The 18,985-nt window shown below is 48.5% G+C and overlaps 1 protein-coding gene across 2 annotated transcripts in view; it reads left to right on the top strand.

Annotated features, from left to right (window-relative positions):
- TLK2 (tousled like kinase 2) overlaps positions 1 to 18,985 on the top strand; it is a 129,170-nt gene that overhangs the window by 71,883 nt on the left and 38,302 nt on the right. For both annotated transcript variants that reach the window (XM_077252690.1, XM_077252689.1), the window contains exons 12-15: positions 15,623 to 15,689; positions 15,826 to 15,923; positions 18,254 to 18,335; positions 18,623 to 18,714. In XM_077252690.1, coding sequence (XP_077108805.1) covers positions 15,623 to 15,689; positions 15,826 to 15,923; positions 18,254 to 18,335; positions 18,623 to 18,714 — 339 coding nt within the window. The remainder of the gene's footprint in view (positions 1 to 15,622; positions 15,690 to 15,825; positions 15,924 to 18,253; positions 18,336 to 18,622; positions 18,715 to 18,985) is intronic.

The raw sequence follows: 18,985 nt of genomic DNA, 5'->3' as shown, positions 1-18,985 counted from the left end.
GCAATTTCAATGGGGCCGCACTACCTTCTCCGGCGCGACAGGCTGCCGCGCCGCTTCTCCCTGCGGCGCAGTGCTCTGGCGCCGCGGGTTTCACGGCGGCTGCTTGACAGCCTTGGCAGGCTGCTGCGCCACTTTTCTATCTGCGGCGCACTGTTCCGACAACGCGGCTCTTTCCTCCGGCGGTCGCCGGCTTCTAATTTAGGCCCCGGCTTCGGCCCGGGCCTACTTCCGGTACGTGCTCCGCCCACTTCCGCTTTCATCGGGCGGGCTTTCTCCCGCCCGACAATCTCTGTCCTGCACTCTTCGCCCACCGGCGCCATCTCGGCTGACTCCACCCACGCCGCTACTTGGCAACACCTCGCGCTCCGCATTTTCCAGAGCGCACATTCCTGACCTACGCCCTTTCAGCGGTCACCATCTGCGTGGATTGCAGCAGGAGCTCTACTTCTCTCCAGAGATCCACCGCAAGCTGGACAGCTTCCTCCACCGGGTATCCGTTTTCTCATCTGCCGTGAGTAGCTCTGCACTGCAGACTGACACCCCCCTCTGCTCTCACTGTCCCCTAACCCTCTGGCATTTTCTTCAGACCTCCTGAAAATGTCTACCTCTAAAGGGGGCCGCTCTTGTCCTCCTACTTCTTCCTCTTCTGCCTTAGTCAAAGTACTTTGCATGTTCGTCCTGTAACTGCAAACTTCCCTCAGGTCAGTCCTCTCCGCTCTGTCAGGCCTGCAGCAACCCGATTGTTCCCACCGCCCAGGATCCCCCGACCGATCCGCCCTAGAGTGATACCCCCATCCCAGGCTGGGCTTCCTCTGTCACAATCTGTGGCCGATCTAACACGGGTATCTCAAACTCTGGTGTCCGTGCTGGATCGATTACCTCTGCAGACCCCCGCAGTAGCCAGCGGGTCGCAGGAGCCTCCGTCTGACCCCTTCGTTATAAGCCACAAAAGGTCCAGACAGGAACGACGGTCTGAGTCCTCTTCTCACTCCATCTCGCCACACGGTCCTCCTCTGCGGTCGGCGTCCTCCCGAACCTCCTCTCCTGAGTTAGGCGAGGCGTTCTCTGATGCGCTTTCGGAGGATGTTTCGGAGCTGGATTCGAACCAAATCGCTACCATGAGGGATATGGTTCAGAATCTCATTGGAGCGATAAATCTAACCTGTGGCATCAAGGAGTCCTCTGCGGAACCCGCAGATCAGGCGGTTTCGTTTAGACGGGCTAAACCACCTTCCAAGTTTTTCGCTCCTCACCCAGAATTCGAGGAGATTATGACCAGAGAAAAAGAGAACCCGACCAGACGCTTTCAGAGAGGAAAGCGACTTGGCGTTTTATATCCCTTTTCTCCGGAGCTCACCGCTAATTGGACTGCTTCTCCTTCGGTGGACCCTCCAGTTTCCAGACAGTCCACCAACACGGTCCTTCCACTGTCTGGCGGAGCATCTCTGAAGGATTCTAACGAGAGTCATAGAATCTTACGCGAAGTCAGCCTTTGAAGCGGCCTCAGCTAGTCTTTGCCCGGCCTTTGCTTCCACTTGGGTTTCAAAATCCATATCCAAATGGGCCAAACAGCTCCGTCAGGACATTCTGGACGGGGTTCCATCCGGACAGCTGGCGGAACTTGCCAACCGGATTTCTCACGCGGGTGAATATCTGGTCTCCGCCTCCCTGGACGCCGCGTCTTGTGCCGCTCAGGCGTCCAGCAACGCGGTTGCCATCCGCCGGACCGTTTGGCTTAAGGCCTGGCAGGCGGATTTCTTTTCTAAAAAGTCCCTTACCAGCCTGCCTTTTCAGGGATCTCGTCTCTTTGGTTCTAAGCTGGACCAAATAATTAAGGACGCTACAGGGGGCACAAGTTCCCTTCTTCCCCAGGCCAAGCCTCGTCGCCCTCCTCCTAGACGTCAATTTTGTTCTTTTCGGCCTTTTCGTCGCTTCAAGGCATCAAATTCCTTCTCCCAGCAGCAACAGAGGCCACAAGCACGTCAAGAGAAGACCGTATCCTTTAGGCCCACTCCTTCCTGGCGTCCTCGCTACTCCCAGGGTAGATCTTCCAGGTCAAGAACTGGAAGAACCACCTCGGCATGACTCTCGGCTAGTCGTCAGCCCACCTCCCAGGCTGGGCGGCCGTCTCCTCTTCTTCAGGGACGTCTCGATCTTCTCAGTAGAGGACGCATGGGTCAGGGAAGTTGTATCCTCTGAATACAAGAGAGTTCGTTTCACGACCCCCGGATCGTTTTTTCAAATCCCGACCTCCAAGAGATCCCGCTCTAGTTCCGGGTTTCTTCGCAGCCATCACTTCTCTCCTCAATTGGTGGCTCACGTCACCTCTCGTCTCCCAGGGCAGGTCCTTCCTTCCAGTCCACTGGCAAGTGGTGACGACGGATGCCAGCCTGCTCGGCTGGGGTGCGGTGTTTCGCCACCTGGCTGTTTAGGGCCGCTGGTCGGCGCAGGAGTCAACCTTGCTGATCAATGTCCTCGAGATCCGGGCCATTTTTCTGTCCCTTCGTCACTGGGAAGGGATTCTCAGGGGCCTTCCAATCCGAATCTAGACGGACAATGCCACGGCGGTTGCATGTCAACCATCAAAGGGGACTCGGAGCTCCGTGGCCGAGGTATCCAAGATCCTCCTCTGGGCAGAGGCAACGGTTCCGGTGATATCCGCGGTGCATATCCCCGGCGTGGACAATTGGGCCGCCGACTTACTCAGCCGCGAGGGTCTCGCGGCAGGGGAATGGTCCTTGCATCCGGAGGTCTTCCATCAGATTTGTCTTCGATGGGCGACTCCGGACGTGGACCTCATGGCGTCTCGAATGAACAGGTAGGTTCCGCAGTTCGTCTCCAGGTCTCGCGATCCTCTTGCAGTGGGCGTCGACGCTCTGGCCATTCCTTGGTCACAGTTCGTGCTGCCCTACCTGTTCCCACCCCTTCCATTACTTCCTAAACTGTTGAAAAAGATCAAAGCGGAAGGGGTGCCGGTCATTCTGATCGCCCCGGATCGGCCCAGGAGAGCTTGGTTCGCGGAGCTCGTCAATCGTCTCGCGGACGCTCCCTGGCGCCTTCCAGACAGGCCCGATCTGCTTTTTCAGGGTCCGATCTGCCACCCGAATTCTCGGTCGCTCAGTTTAACAGCGTGGATTTTGAGACCGCAGTTCTAAGAGCGTCCGGCCTTTCGGACCAGGTGATTCACACCATGATTCAGGCTCGGAAGCCTTCGTCTTCCAGGATCTACTATCGTACCTGGAAGGCTTACTTCCGTTGGTGCGAGTCCAACCGTGTTTCATCTATGTCCTTTTTCCCTGCCTTCCATTTTGGCCTTCCTTCAAGCAGGACTGGATTCGGGCCTAGCTCTTAGTTCCCTGAAGTCAGAGGTCTCTGCACTTTCCATCCTTTTTCAGAAGACTTTAGCTTCCCGACCACAGGTTAAGACCTTCCTGTGGATTCATGGGATTTAAACCTGGTACTGGATGTTCTGAGGGTTTCCCCCTTTGAGCCTCTCAGGGAGGTCCCCCTGTCAGTTCTATCTTGGAAGGTGGCCTTTCTTGTGGCCATCACTTCTATCCGCCGCGTTTCCGAGTTGGCGGCCCTGTCTTGCCGTCCTCCGTTCTTAATCATCCACCAGGACAAGGTGGTCCTCAGGCCTCCGCCTTCTTTTCTTCCTAAGGTGGTTTCCACCTTCCACCTCAACGAGGACAATGTTCTACCTTCCTTTTGTCCAGCTCCGACTCCTCCTCGGGAGCGCTCGTTGAACAAGCTGGACCTCGTCAGGGCAGTGAAGATCTACCTGGATAGAACGTCCACTTTCCAGAAGACGGATTCTCTTTTCGTCATTCCTGATGGCTCGCGCAGAGGCCAACCGGCTTCTAAGGCGTCTATTGCTCGCTGGATCAGAACGGCAATTCTGGAGGCTTACCGGGTCAAGAACAGAGTGCCCCCTTCTGGGATCAAGGCTCACTCTACCCGGGCAGTCGGCGCCTCCTGGGCGGTGCACCACAGGGCTTCCGCCCTACAGCTTTGCAAAGCGGCAACCTGGTCTTCCATCCACACGTTCGCCAAATTTTACAAGGTCCATACCTACGCTTCGGCGGACGCCAGCCTAGGCAGAAGGATCTTGCAGGCGGAGGTGGTGAGTCCTCTGGCCTGTTGGAAGTCTTTCTTCCCACCCTTGGGACTGCTTTGGGACGTCCCATGGTTCCTGTGTCCCCCAATGAGAGGCGATAAAGAAAACAGGATTTTTGGTTGCTTTCCGTAAAATCTGTTTCTTGGAGCCTCCATTGGGGGACACAGCACCCTCCCAATGTTTCTCAGTTTCTGTTGTTTTATGTTCTATGACTCTTCTCACGTTTACAGTTCTCAAGTTTGTGGTTATGGTTTTCAACCTAGTTATTTATCTCCTACTGCTTTCTCACTAACTGAAGAGTATAATGCCAGTCGGTGGGGTGTACACTGCAGAGGAGGAGATAACTTTTTTTATTTGCATAGTGTCAGCCTCCTAGTGGCAGCAGCATACACCATGGTTCCTGTGTCCCCCCAATGGAGGCTCCAAGAAACAGATTTTATGGTAAGCAACCAAAAATCCTGTTTTTCTGCAGCATGTCAATTCTTTGTGTGTATTCCGCAGCGTTTTACACCTGTTCCTCAATAGGAATCCGCAGGTGAAATCTGCACAAAAAACACTGGAAATCTGCGGTAAATCCGCAGGTAAAACGCAGTGCCTTTTCCCTGCGGATTTTTCAAAAATGGTGTGGAAAAATCTCACACGAATCCGCAACGTGGGCACATAGCCTTAGGGTTGGAATTTGGGCTAGGGTTGGAAATAGGGTTAAGATTAGGCTTGTGGTTAGGGTTTTGGTTAGGGTTAGGGGTGTGTTGGGGTTGGGTTAGGGTTGGGATTAGGGTTAGGGGTGTGTTGGGGTTAGGGTTGTGGTTAGGGGTGTGTTGGGGTTAGGGTTGTGATTAGGGTTATGGCTAGAGTTGGGATTAGGGATAGGCACATCAGGGGTCTCCAAACGCAACATGGCGCCACCATTGATTCCAGCCAATCTTGCGTTCAAAAAGTCAAATGGTGCTCCCTCGCTTCCGAGCCCCGACGTGCGCCCAAACAGTGGTTTACCCCCTTATATGGGGTACCAGCATACTCAGGACAAACTGGGCAACAACTTTTGGGGTCCAATTTCTTCTCTTACCCTTGCGAAAATAAAAAATTACTTGCTAAAACATCATTTTTGAGGAAAGAAAAATTATTTTTTATTTTCACGGCTCTGCGTTGTACACTTCTGTGAAGCACTTGGGGGTTTAAAGTAGTCACTGCACATCTAGATTAGTTCCACGGGAGGTCTAGTTTCCAAAATAGGGTCACTTGTTGGGGGTTTCTACTGTTTAGGCACATCAGGGACTCTGCAAATGTAACATGATGCCCGCAGACCATTCCCTCAAAGTCTGCATTCCAAAATGTCACTACTTCCCTTCTGAGCCCCAACGTGTGCCCAAACGGTGGTCCCACCCCCCACATATGGGGTATCAGCGTACCCAGGACAAACTGGACAACAACGTTTGGGGTCCAATTTCTCCTGTTACTCTTGTGAAAAAAAAAAATTGCGGGCTAAAAAATTATTTTTGAGGAAAGAAAAATGATTTTTTATTTTCACGGCTCTGCGTTATAAACTTCTGTGAAGCACTTGGGGGTTTAAAGTAGTCACTGCACATCTAGATTAGTTCCACGGGAGGTCTAGTTTCCAAAATAGGGTCACATGTGGGGGAGCTCCAATGTTTAGGCACACTGGGGGCTCTCCAAACGCGACATGGTGTCTGCTATCGATTGGAGCTAATTTTTCATTGAAAAAGTCAAATGGCGCTCCTTCCCTTCCGAGCCCTGCCGTGCGCCCAAAGAGTGGTTTACCCCCACATGTGAGGTATCAGTGTACTCAGGGGAAATTGCCCAACACATTTTAGGATCCATTTTATCCTGTTGCCCATGTGGAAATGAACAAATTGAGGCTAAAAAAATTTTTGTGAAAAAAAAAAAAGTACTTTCATTTTTACGGATCAATTTGTGAAGCACCTGGGGGTTCAAAGTGCTCACTATGCATCTAGATAAGTTCCTTGGGGGGTCTAGTTTCCAAAATGGGGTCACTTGTGGGGGAGCTCCAATGTTTAGGCACACAGAGGCTCTGTGGCCACTTGTGGCGCCGCCTCCTCCTCACTGCTGTTTTCCAAAGTAGCCGGCGCCTGCGCTCTTATCCCCTGCCTGGTGCAGGCGCAGTGAGCGCTGGCCGTCTTTCCTCATATGCAGTCCAGCTGACTGCGCCTGTGCGGCCGCCCTGCCTGTGAATCCCAGCCCCGCAATGTGAATAAATCATAAGTCACTGCGGGACTGGGAATCACAAGCAGGGCAGGCGCAGTCAGCTGGACTGCATATGAGGAAAGACGGCCAGCGCTCACTGCGCCTGCACCAGGCAGGGGATAAGAGCGCAGGCGTCGGCTACTTTGAAAAACAGCAGTGAGGAGGAGGCGGCGCCAAGAAGATGTGAGTGACAGCTGTGTGCTGTCTGAAGCAGGGGGGAAACGCCGGCCTGCTTGACTGAGGACCAGGTATTTCGGACAAATTATAAAAGTGACTATTTCTCCAGTTACAAGCACCCAGAACTAAAAGAGCCACCCTGTCAGAATGCAGCATTACTGCTGCACAAGTGGCTCTTTTATTTTGAAACGACTGGGGGGGGTGACAGGTTCCCTTTAATATACTTCTTAAATGTAGTTTTGAGCACCTTGAGGGGTGCAGTTTTTAGAATGGTGTCACTTTTGGGTATTTTCAGCTATATAGACCCCTCAAACTGACTTCAAATGTGAGCTCGTCCCTAAAAAAAAAAATGGTTTTGTAAATTTCGTTGTAAAAATGAGAAATCGCTGGTCAAATTTTAACCCTTATAAATTCCCAGCAAAAAAAAATTTGTTTCCAAAATTGTGCTGATGTAAAGTAGACATGTGGGTAATGTTATTTATTAACTATTTTGTGTCACATAACTCTCTCGTTTAACAGAATAAAAATTCAAAATTTGAAAATTGCGAAATTTTCTAAATTTTAGCCAAATTTCCATTCTTTTCACAAATAAACTCAAAAATTATCGACCTAAATTTACTACTAACGTGAAGCACAATGTCACGAAAAAACAATCTCAGAACCGCTCGCGTTGAAGCGTTCCTGAGTTACCTTATAAAGGGACACTGGTCAGAATTGCAAAAAACGGCCAGGTCATTAAGGTCAAAATAGGCTGGGTCATGAAGGGGTTAAAGGAAGTTGAGATGCTAAAATTGTCTTTTTTTTTTTTTTTTTTTTTGGTTTTTGAAACAGCCACCTTAAAAGATATTGAAATAATATTAAAAGCTATCAAAAATGCTGCATGTGCCCCACCAAACTGGTGTCATAGTCAGGACAGCACTTGAAAAAGACAAGCCTCCATTCTGCTGTGTCAGAGAAAATTTCTATTTATATATATATATTTTTAAAAACCATTTAAATGTTCATACGCCTGCAGAAAAATAATTATGGCTCTTAAAAGGGGAGGAAAAAATTAAATTACCAAAATGAAAAACGTATGGGTGTGTTGTATGAGGTCAATGGTACTTAAGGAAGCCCTCCCATCAAAATTTTTATCCTCTCACTACATTGCAGACATAGCTACATAATACGATGTGTGTGTGTGTGTATGTATAAATATATATGTGTGTGTGTGTGTGTGTATATATATATATATATATATATATATATATATATATATATATATATATATATATATATATATATATATATATATATGTGTGTATATATATATATGTGTATATATATATGTGTGTGTGTGTGTGTATATATATATATATATATATATATATATATATATATATATATATATATATATATATATATATATATATATATATATATATATATATATATATATATCTCTCCTCCCAACTCTTTTGCCCCATTCAAAATAAAACAATAAAAAATACACATTTGGTATTGCTGCATTAAGAAACTCCCAAGCTATCAAAACATAAAATTGAATAATCCGAATAATAAACAGTGAAACAAAAAATCAAAATGCCAGAATTACAATTTTTGGTCACCGGAACATTGCAATAAATTTGATATAACAGGCAATCAAAACATTGTATCTACCCCAAAATAGTATCACTGAAAATATCAGTGTTGTGGTTTTTTTTTTTTATATATATATACCGTATATACTCGAGTATAAGCCGACCCCCCTAATTTTGCCACAAAAAACTGGGAAAACTTATTGACTCGTGTATAAGCCTAGGGTGGAAAATGCAGCAGCTACCGGTGAATTAAAAAAAAAAAAAAAATAGATGCTCCATACCGTTCATTATGGCCCCATAGCTGTGCCATATAGTGCTCTGCACCGTTCATTATTGCCCCATAGCTGTACCATAGAAAGCTGTGCCATATAGTGCTCTGCACCGTTCATTATTGCCCCATAGCTGTGCCATATAGTGCTCTGCACCGTTCATTATTGCCCCATAGCTGTGCCATATAGTGCTCTGCACCGTTCATTATTGCCCCATAGCTGTGCCATATAGTGCTCTGCACCGTTCATTATTGCCCCATAGATGTACCATAGAAAGCTGTGCCATATAGTGCTCTGCACCGTTCATTATTGCTCCATAGATGTACCATAGAAAGCTGTGCGATTGCTGCTGCTGCTGCAATAAAAAAAAAAAATGACATACTCACCTCTCTTGCTTGCAGCTCCTCAGCGTCCCGTCCCGGCGTCTCTCTGCACTGACTGATCAGGCAGAGGGCGGCGCGCACACTATATGCGTCATCGCGCCCTCTGACCTGCACAGTCAGTGCGGAGAGACGCCGGGAAGATGGAGCGGCGCCCGGCGTGTGCAACGCGGACAGGTGAATATGTAATACTTACCTGCTCCCGGCGTCCCGCTCCTTCCCCCGGACAGCTGGTCTTCGGTGCCGCAGCCTCTTCCTCTATCAGCGGTCACCGTTACCGCTAATTAAAGAAATGAATATGCGGCTCCACCCCTATGGGAGTGGAGTCCATATTCATTTCTCTAATGAGCGGTCCCACGTGACCGCTGAACAGGGGAAGAGCTGCGGCACCCGGAGACCGTGGGACTGCAGGGACAGCGCCAGGAGCCCCGGAAGCAGGTAAGTATGCCTCAGCGCCCTCTCCCCCTCACCCGCCGACCCTGCCGCCGACCGTGACTCGAGTATAAGCCGAGAGGGGCACTTTCAGCCCAAAAATTTGGGCTGAAAATCTCTGCTTATACTCGAGTATATACGGTATATCTTTACAAAATTCGGATTTTTTCCACCACTTAAATAAAAATAACCTATACATGTTTGGTATCTGCGAACTCATAATGACCTGGAGAATCATAATCATAATAAAATATTAGTTGAATTGTCCTTTCGTTATCCCTTCATTGGGGGACACAGGTAACCATGGGTGTATGCTGCCGTGGCTAGGAGGCTGACACTAGGCAAAAAAAAAGCTTCTCCTCCGCAGTATACACCCACCGACAGGCACAAAGTACCTCGGTTTAAGCTCAGTGTCTGTAGGAGAAGGACCTGGATCTGCTACCAGATCCGCATTTTCTTTTTCAGGTTCTCTGTTTTCCCGTAGTTATGCGACTGTGAGAGCAATGTGGTGTCACCGACATCGCCCTCTCTCAAACCCGCAGGCAGGCCCTAATCCCCTGTCACCTTTACGGGTGCTTCAGGGTGATACCCAGTGGCTGGTCCTTTGCATTTTCCCCATCCCTCCGCCTCTCCTAAGAAGGCTGGAGGAAGTCGGTGGTCACCAGCGGTTGCCTCCAGCCTTCTTGTAAGGGGTTGATGCAGTCTTCTACACCGTCTGGAGACGGTGCAGGAAGAAGGATCCCTGATTCCAGCAACCATCACACACCTTAGGGCTCCTGACGTGATCCTCATTGCTGTAGAGGGACCGGGACTCGCCATAGGTATGTCTCTCCCTCTGCAGCCACAGGCATCATCCCGGGGTGGGTACACTGTTCCTTTATCGCAGTGGACAGGGTGGCGTTAGTGGAAGGGGGCAGCCGCGGTCATGTTTCCCATGCCCCCATGCCAATAGGACGCTAGTTTTTTTTTTTTTTTTTAAGCTGGCCGGCAGATTCCAGCGGTGTGGGGACAAGCCAAGGCTGCATCAGCCTCTCCAAACCGCCATATCCTTGCTGGCGCTCTGCACCCGGGGGAACACTGCTATATCCTGCGCGCTATGCAGACTTGCAGACGCTCTGCACAAAGGGGGACACAGTTCTTTCTACTGGTCGTCGCTGGCATCTGGTAGGCTCAACTTATGCCCAACCCTAGAGAGGCTTCTTCTTGCCCCTTTAAGCCCACTGTAATGCACTACGCCTGTACCCTCTGCAAAAGGAAGTGGTCTTCAGGCCAGCCCTCCCCTTTCTGCCTGTCCTGCAGCCCCTTCACCATGTCTGCCCCACAGGAGCCCTCTAACGCCCGAGATGAGTACTCCCCTCCCTCCAGAGTGGGCTGTTACCATGTCACAATCAGTCTCAGACCTGACAAATGTTTCACAGTTCCTGGTCCAGGTCCTGGAGCGACTTCCACATTTGTCTACTGCCACCAGTGCTCCGAACGCCTCTCATGGTGATTTGCATGCACCTGACCGTGACCTTCACAGGGACAAATCGAGTACAAAGCAAAGGAAGCGGGCTTTTCCCAGCTCTTCCCCTAGTTCTCCAAGTCCTTCTGCATCCTCCAGGATGCATTCCTCACCCCATGGCCCCTTCTCAGAGGGGGCTTTTGGGTCGGAAGTGGATTCCCAGTCTGAGTCCGATACGGACCAGACCTCAAAGATGCAGGACATGGTCAATAGCCTTATCTTGGCAATTACCCAATTTCTAAACCTAAGGGAGGTCGAGGCAACTGCTCAGAAGCACTGTTTCCTTCAAACGGGTAAAACATCCTTCCCGGAATTTCCCTTATCACAGGGAATTAGAAACAATTATGTCAAAACACTGGAACACCCTGAAAAGTGCTTCCCTGGAAGGAAGCAGCTAGAAATTCTCTATCCTTTTAGCTCAGACCTTGTTGATAAATGGGCAGAATCCCCTAATGTGGATCTGCCGGCTTCTCGCCTCTGTCTTCAGGAGAGTCTTGTCTCTACTGGACGGTGCATCTCTGAAGGAATCTACGGATAGACTTTTTGAATCCTTGGCTAAGTCAGCCATTGAAGCAGCTGGCACCTCCCTCTGTCCCATTTTTGCCTCCACCTAGGTGGCAAAGTCCATGTCTGCCTGGGCAAGAATGCTTCGTCAGGGTATTCTAGCGGCAGCTCCTCTGGATGAGATGGCAGTTTTTCCAGGTCAGATTGTCCATGTTGGCAAATATATTTTGACCGTCTCCTCAGATGCGGCCAGTTGTTCCGCCAGTACTACCAGTAACATCTTTGCTATACGCTGCATTCTCTGGTTGAAAGCGTGGAATGCAGATCCACTGTTAGTCCCTCACTGGCCTTACCTTCCAAGGCTCTAGACTTTTTGGGTCCACTGGATCAAATAATTTCCGATGCTACCGGTGGAAAAAAGCACCTCGCTCCCCCAGTCCAAGTCTAAACGTCTTTTTAATAAGTCAATTCAGTTTCGTTCCTTTCGTCCCTTCTCTGCTTCAGAGACTTCCGCCCAGTTTTCGGGGTCCCACACCACCAAGTTCTCCTCGACGTGACGGGTCACCCCCACCCGGGAAAGTATGGTTGTCAGTGGTCGATGATGCCTTGGTCAGAGAGAGAGAGTCACGTTCCGTTACAAAATTTCCCCCAGGAAGACGTTTTTGTGGCGTCCCCCGAAACATCAGTCTCAGACTCCAATGGTTCTTCAGGCCGTCTCTTCCCTATTACGCACAGGAGTAATCGTACCTGTTCCCCCGGAACGAACGGTTTTCAGGGTTGTACTTAAATCTTTTCATTGTCCCAAAGAAAGACTGATTGCTCTGTCCGATTTTGGACCTCAAGCGATTGAACCATCACTTTCGGATCCGTCTTTTCAGGATGCAGTCCCTACATTCGGTAATCGCCTCCATGGAACTGAAAGAATTCTTATTCTGTAGACTTTCAGGATGCTTATCTTTACATTCCTTTTTGTGTTCAGCATCAGAGATTCTTCTGGTTTGCGATCCAGGAGGATCACTATCAGTTCACGGCTTTTCCCTTCGGCCTGGCCATCCTTCGCTCCAAGGTATTCTCATAATTCCTTACTTGGACTATCTTCTGATCAAGGGGCCTTCACGCCGAGACTGTAACCAGAGTGTTAAGATCACCCTGGACGCTCTGGTCCGCCTCAGCACCTGGTGTTTCTGAGCATGAGGTTCGACACTCTGCCCAAGCCTGCGTCTACCTTCCAAAGAAGTTATCCCTTTCCCAGGGGTACCGCACTCTAGAGCGACCGGCTCCTCTCCCCATGCGGTCCTGCATGAGCGTTCTGGGGAAGATTATTGCCGCCATGGAATCCATGCCTTTTACCCAGTCCATACCAGTCCTCTTCAACTGTCCGTCTTGTTGGCTTGGGATAAGAGGACCGTCTTTCTGGACCGACCTGTGCTTTTGCCTCTCAAGGGGAGGCAGTCCCTACCTGGTGGACGCTATCCGCATCAGTCCTACTAGGGAAGTCCTTCCTTCCCCTCCGGTGGCAGGTAACCACCATCGACACCAGTCACCTCGGTTGGGGAGCGGTCTTTCTTCATCACATAACGCAAGAAGACGCTGTCCCTATCAATCTCCTGAAGATCAGGGCAATTTTCTTTGCCCTTCGCCACTGGCAGACCCTCCTCGCAGGCCAGCCAGTCTGCATACAGTCAGACAACGCTACTGCCGTGGCTTTCATAAACCATCAAGGCGGGACTCGCAGCAAACAGGTTATGGTACAAGTAACCAGGATTCTGCGATGTACGAAACTTCACATTCCCGTCATATCAGCCGTGCACATTCCGAGGGTGGAAAATTGGGCAGCTGATTCTCTGAGCCGTCAGGGTCTCGCATCGGGCGAGTGGTCACTCAGTCCCATCGTTGTCACAGATATACCAGAAATGGGCACACCGGATGTTGACCTGATGGTGTCTCGGATGAACCATAAGGTTCCTCAGTACGTAACCAGGTACAGGGATCCTCAGCCATCGTTGCGATGCTCTAGTAATCCCGTGGTCACATTTCCAACTGCAGCTTCTTTTTCCGTCCCTCCCCCTTGATTCCAAAAATCATGAAAAAGATAAAGGCAGAAGGGATTCCCGTAATGCTGATAGCTCCAGACTGGCCAAGACGGGCCTGGTACGTGGAGCTGGTGAGCATGCTCATGGATTCTCCCTGGAGCCTTCCAGACTGTCCGGATCTTCTTTTGCATGGCCCCCCTCTTCCACCAGAGTACAGACTTGAAGTTTAACGGCATGGCTGTTGACCCCGCAGTTCTGAGAGAGGCTGGATTTCCCATCAGGTCATTCAGACCATGCTTAGGTGGAAAAAAAAAAAGCATCCTTGCATATCTACCACAGATACTGAACGCCTTCTTCCAGTGATGTGAGGACAACAGTTTGGTCCCTATGTCCTTTTCGCTTCCTTCCATCCTTGCTTTTCTACAAGCGGGTCTTGACTGTGGTGTATCACTCAGTAGTCTTAAGAGGTAAGTTTCCGCTTTCAATACTTTTCCAACAAAATCTGGTGTCTCGTTCCCAGGTAAAGACTGTTCTTCATAAAGTCGCCCACCTGGCACTTCCTTATCGTTCCCTGATAGATCCATAGGATCTTAACCTTGTTCTTAGCGCACTCCAGCGCGCTCCTTTTTTGAGCCTATTCAGGACATTGTTTTCTCTTCTGTCATGTGAAGTTGCCTTCTTAGTTATCAATACGGCCATCATGGGAGTTTCTGAGATAGTGGCATTATCCTGCCGTTCTCCTTTCCTGATTCTACGTCAGGACAAGGTAGTTATCAGACCTGTTCCTTCCTTTCTACCTAAGGTGTTTTTTTTTTCATTTCACAATAATGAAGACATTGTCCTTCGTTCTCTATGTCCCTCTCCAGTTCATTCCCTGGAGAACTCCTTCCTGGGCAGTGTCACCAGGCCTCGGCTTTACAGATTGTAAGGCCGCGACCTGGTCATCTTTGCACACCTTCGTGAGGTTTTACAAGGTTCATACTCATGCCTCGTTTGATGCAGGCCTAGGAAAAAAGGTGCTGCAGGTGGCGGTTACGCAGAGGCCGACCTAAGTCTGTTTTTCCTTTGCGTTCTTTCTGTCCCCCACCCCCCATGGGCACTGCTTTAGGACGTCCCATGGTTACCTGTGTCCCCCAATGAAGTGATAGAGAGAAAGATTTTTGGTACTCACCGTAAAATCATTCTTGGAGCCTTCATTGGGGGGACACAGCACCCTCACTAATTGTTTGTACCGCTATTGCTATTGGGCTTAAGTGCCTTTGTTGTTGGGTTGGTACATATGTTGAGTTTTGGTTGCTTCTCCTACTGCTTTAGCACTAACTAAAGGTACCGTCACACTAAGCGACGCTGCAGCGATAGCGACAGCAATGCCGATCGCTGCAGCGTCGCTGTGTGGTCGCTGGAGAGCTGTCACACAGACCGCTCTCCAGCGACCAGCGATGCCGAGGTCCCCGGGTAACCAAGGTAAACATCGGGTTGCTAAGCGCAGGGCCGCGCTTAGTAACCCGATGTTTACCCTGGTTACCAGCGTAAAAGTTAAAAAAACAAACAGTACATGCTCACCTGCGCGTCCCCCAGCCTCTGCATCCTGACGCTGACTGAGCTCCGGCCCTAACAGCAGAGCGGTGACGTCACCGCTGTTGCTTTCACTTTCAGTTTAGGGCCGGCGCTTTAGTGTCAGGAAGCAGAGGCTGGGGGACGAGCAGGTGAGCATGTACTGTTTGTTTTTTTAACTTTTACGCTGGTAACCAGGGTAAACATCGGGTTACTAAGCGCGGCCCTGCGCTTAGTAACCCGATGTTTACCCTGGTTACCAGTGTAAAATATCGCTGGTATCGTCGCTTTTGCTGTCAAACACGGCGATACACGGCGACCTAGCGACCAAATAATGTGCAGACCTTCTAGCAGCGACCAGCAATTTCACAGCGGGATCCAGATCGCTGCTGCGTGTCAAATACAGCGATATCGCCATCCAGGTCGCTGCAACGTCACGGATTGCTGGCGATATCGCCTAGTGTGACGGTACCTTAAGGTACTTTGTGCCTGTCGGTGGGTGTATACTGCGGAGGAGGAGCTATTTTCCTTTTTTTTTGCCTAGTGTCAGCCTTTTAGCGACAGCAGCATACACCCATGATTACCTGTGTCCCCTAATGAAGGCTCCAAGAAAGATTTTACGGTGAGTACCACAAATCCTTCTTTTTGTAAATTTCACCGCGCTTGGAATTTTTCCCCTGTTCTCCAGTACTTCATATGGTAAAATCAGTGGTGGTGTTCAAAAGTACAACTCGCCCCACAAAAAAAACAAGCCCTCATACGGCCATATTGACAGAAAAATAAAGTTATGGCTCTAGGGGAAAAATGGGAGCAAGAAACTTTTTAAAAGGTTTTTACTTTTGTTTGCAGGTTAACTTTAGCAGAGTATCATGAGCAGGAGGAAATATTCAAACTTCGACTAGGTCACCTAAAAAAAGTAAGAATCACGTAATTACTCATTGTCACATGGGCTGTGGAGTCCTCAATTTCCATGACACCAACTCCACAGCCCTGATTGTCACTATCCTTTTTGTTTGCATCTAAATTAATGTGATTTTTTTTTTTTTTTGCAGGAAGAAGCTGAAATACAAGCAGAGCTGGAACGTCTTGAAAGAGTAAGGAATTTGCACATTAGGGAGTTGAAACGAATACACAATGAAGATAACTCACAGTAAGTGGATTCCATGAATGATCCACCTGTTTGTTCTTTGTGTGAATATGAATGATGTTTTCTCTGTACTTTGGTGCAATCCATCTTCAGTTTGTATCTGAAGTGATGCTTTGAAAACTCAGCCTGTAAATCCACATATAATCAAATTTGGCTCAGAATTGGTGCAAGAAGATATACAGTCAATGAAAAGAAAAGGAAAATGCTACAATAAAAAAAGATTTGTTCAAGAGTATATATTGGCTGGTAACTGCTAGCAGTAGCTTATGCGGTGATTTTCTCATTTTCCATCTTTCTCGTCTTGATCGAGAAGTGCTTGCATGATGAGGGTTTTTCTTTGCTACTCCAGTGGTTACTTACTGAGATACATGTGCCAGCTAATTATCAGCTAGTGCTAGTAGTTAGCCAATATACAGCTGAAAGGATCAGGGCCGGCGTCAGCACACGGCGTACCCGGGCAAGTGCCAAGGCCCTAGCGAGACGGGGGGGGGGGGGCTCATTTTGACAAGCGTGACCGACTTTTTACTATTGATGCTGCATAGGCAACATCATTAGTAAAAAGATATAATATTAAAAATAATAAAAAAAACAAAAATCGTTTTATTCTCACCTTTCGGTGGACCGGCAGCCTTCCCGCTCCTTGCGATCCTCCCAGCAGCTCCCGTTCCCAGTAATGCCTTGCTAAATTACCCCAGATGACATCGGATCACGCGAGACCGCTACGTCATCACGGGTCATTGTCTCGCAAGGCATTACTGGCACCGGGAGCTGCCAGGAGCATCGCTAAGTGCTGGGCTGGATCTGGGGGCCGCCAGAAGGTGAGTATGTAACTATTTTTTATTTAAAAAATTTTTTTTAACAGGGATATGGTGCCCACACTGCTATATGCTACGTGGGCTGTGCCGTGTGCTACGTGGGCTGTGCCGTGTGCTACGTGGGCTGTGCCGTGTGCTACGTGGGCTGTGCCGTGTGCTACGTGGGCTGTGCCGTGGGCTACGCGGGCTGTGCCGTGGGCTACGCGGGCTGTGCCGTGGGCTACGCGGGCTGTGCCGTGGGCTACGCGGGCTGTGCCGTGGGCTACGCGGGCTGTGCCGTGGGCTACGCGGGCTGTGCCGTGGGCTACGCGGGCTGTGCCGTGGGCTACGCGGGCTGTGCCGTGGGCTACGCGGGCTGTGCCGTGGGCTACGCGGGCTGTGCCGTGGGCTACGCGGGCTGTGCCGTGGGCTACGCGGGCTGTGCCGTGGGCTACGCGGGCTGTGCCGTGGGCTACGCGGGCTGTGCCGTGGGCTACGCGGGCTGTGCCGTATACTACGTGGCTATATGCTACACATTTTGCGCTTTTGCAAATGTTCTACGTTAATACTTTCTAATGTTTTACTTTAAAAAGTTTTCAATTAAAAAATTGTCATATTCAATGTATGCAGTTTTTTCTTTGCAGCAAGTTCAGCTAACAGTAAAATGCCTACTGGTAACTGAGAAAGAGGGAGTAGGTCACAAAAATTGGCATATAAGGGGTTGACTTATATAAAGCCCCTCTGATGTATGGTATTGTAGAATTGAAATCTGGCATTGTACTATACCTATATTTCTCCGCTGTATCTGTGCATCATGGATCGTGGTATGTGTTAAAGGGGGGGGGGGCTCTGAGATTCTTTCGCCCGAGGCCCTCAAAAACCTGGAGCCGGCCCTGGAAAGGATGTATATCTGATGTTGCACTGTTGTTGTTTTTTTTTTTACATACAGCAGTTTATTACAGTGTAATGAAGGTTGGATTTTGCAGGAGATTTGTCTCCATAGTTAGACTACCATCAAACACAGTGCAGTCTTGTTCTAACCACTGAGCACAGTGGCTCATGGGTTAGCACTGTTGCTTTGCAGTGCTGAGGTCCTGGGTTCAAATCCCACCAAGGACAACGTCTGCAAGAAGTTTGTATGTTCTTCCTGTCCTGTGCTTGCCTATGTTTATCATACTCCAAAGACATACTGATAGGTAATTTAGATTGTGAGCCCCAATGAGGACAGCGATTTTGTCTGTAAAGTGCTGTGGAATATGATAATGCTGTATAACCAAAGCAAATCCTGCAGCCATACTCCCTTCTGCCCCGACTTCTTCCTAACCTATATTTAGTATGAAAAAAAGAAGTAAGGGCTTCAGGGGAAGGAACTATACTTTATTTTGGAGTAGTATACATAAAAATGTGCTGTAGGATTGCTTCCAATACTCTTTAGACTGGCTAATAGTTAAGGTTTATTTTCTTAGATCTTTTTATGACTTTGTTTTTTTTCTTCCTTAGACACATTTTAATATACATTGTCCTGATAAATTTTTCCAGATTTAAAGACCATCCAACGCTAAATGACCGATATCTATTGCTTCATCTGCTGGGTAGAGGAGGCTTCAGTGAAGTGTATAAGGTAATTGAAGTCGGTCATCATGCCTTCAGCAAAGCACAAAGAATCCTCCCGGTTTTTTTTTCTTTTTAATATTGTTTTTGGGATGAAAAGCATGTTTTTTTAAGCATTAATTTAGAATCGGTAAAGGGATTGTCCAGGCTTGGCACAAAGCTGCGAGGCTATATGTGTATGTGTGTACATACACTTGTATATGTTTCGCTTTGCCATTTTATTGCTTTGTTTTACCATGAGTAGTTGTACAACTTTTTGGTGTGTATATATGTTTTTATATATTGTTTATCCTGCAGGCTTTTGACCTAACAGAGCAAAGATACGTAGCTGTGAAAATCCACCAGTTAAATAAGAACTGGAGGGATGAAAAGAAAGAGAATTACCACAAGTAAGTGTTTTATTAAATGCTGTATTCTGTACATTAAAAAAAAAGCTAAATTTGTTTTCTTTATAAAACTTAATCGAAAAGATGCACTTAAGATAACTTTTTCTTGGGATACTCCTTTCCATGAACTGCTATCGCCTATTCAAAGGATAAATAACTACTGAATTGATGGGGGGCTAAGCACTAAGATCTTTTCTGATTTGCCAGAACAAGTGTCCTCTGTTGCCTGTGTGAATGGAGTGTCCGTGGAGCAAACCATACTTCTAGTCCATGC

Source organism: Ranitomeya variabilis, chromosome 4, assembly GCF_051348905.1.
Source record: "Ranitomeya variabilis isolate aRanVar5 chromosome 4, aRanVar5.hap1, whole genome shotgun sequence".
Taxonomy (NCBI): domain Eukaryota; kingdom Metazoa; phylum Chordata; class Amphibia; order Anura; family Dendrobatidae; genus Ranitomeya; species Ranitomeya variabilis.
The sequence above is the reverse complement of the archived record's forward strand: the minus strand, read 5'-3'. Positions and strand labels throughout refer to the sequence as shown.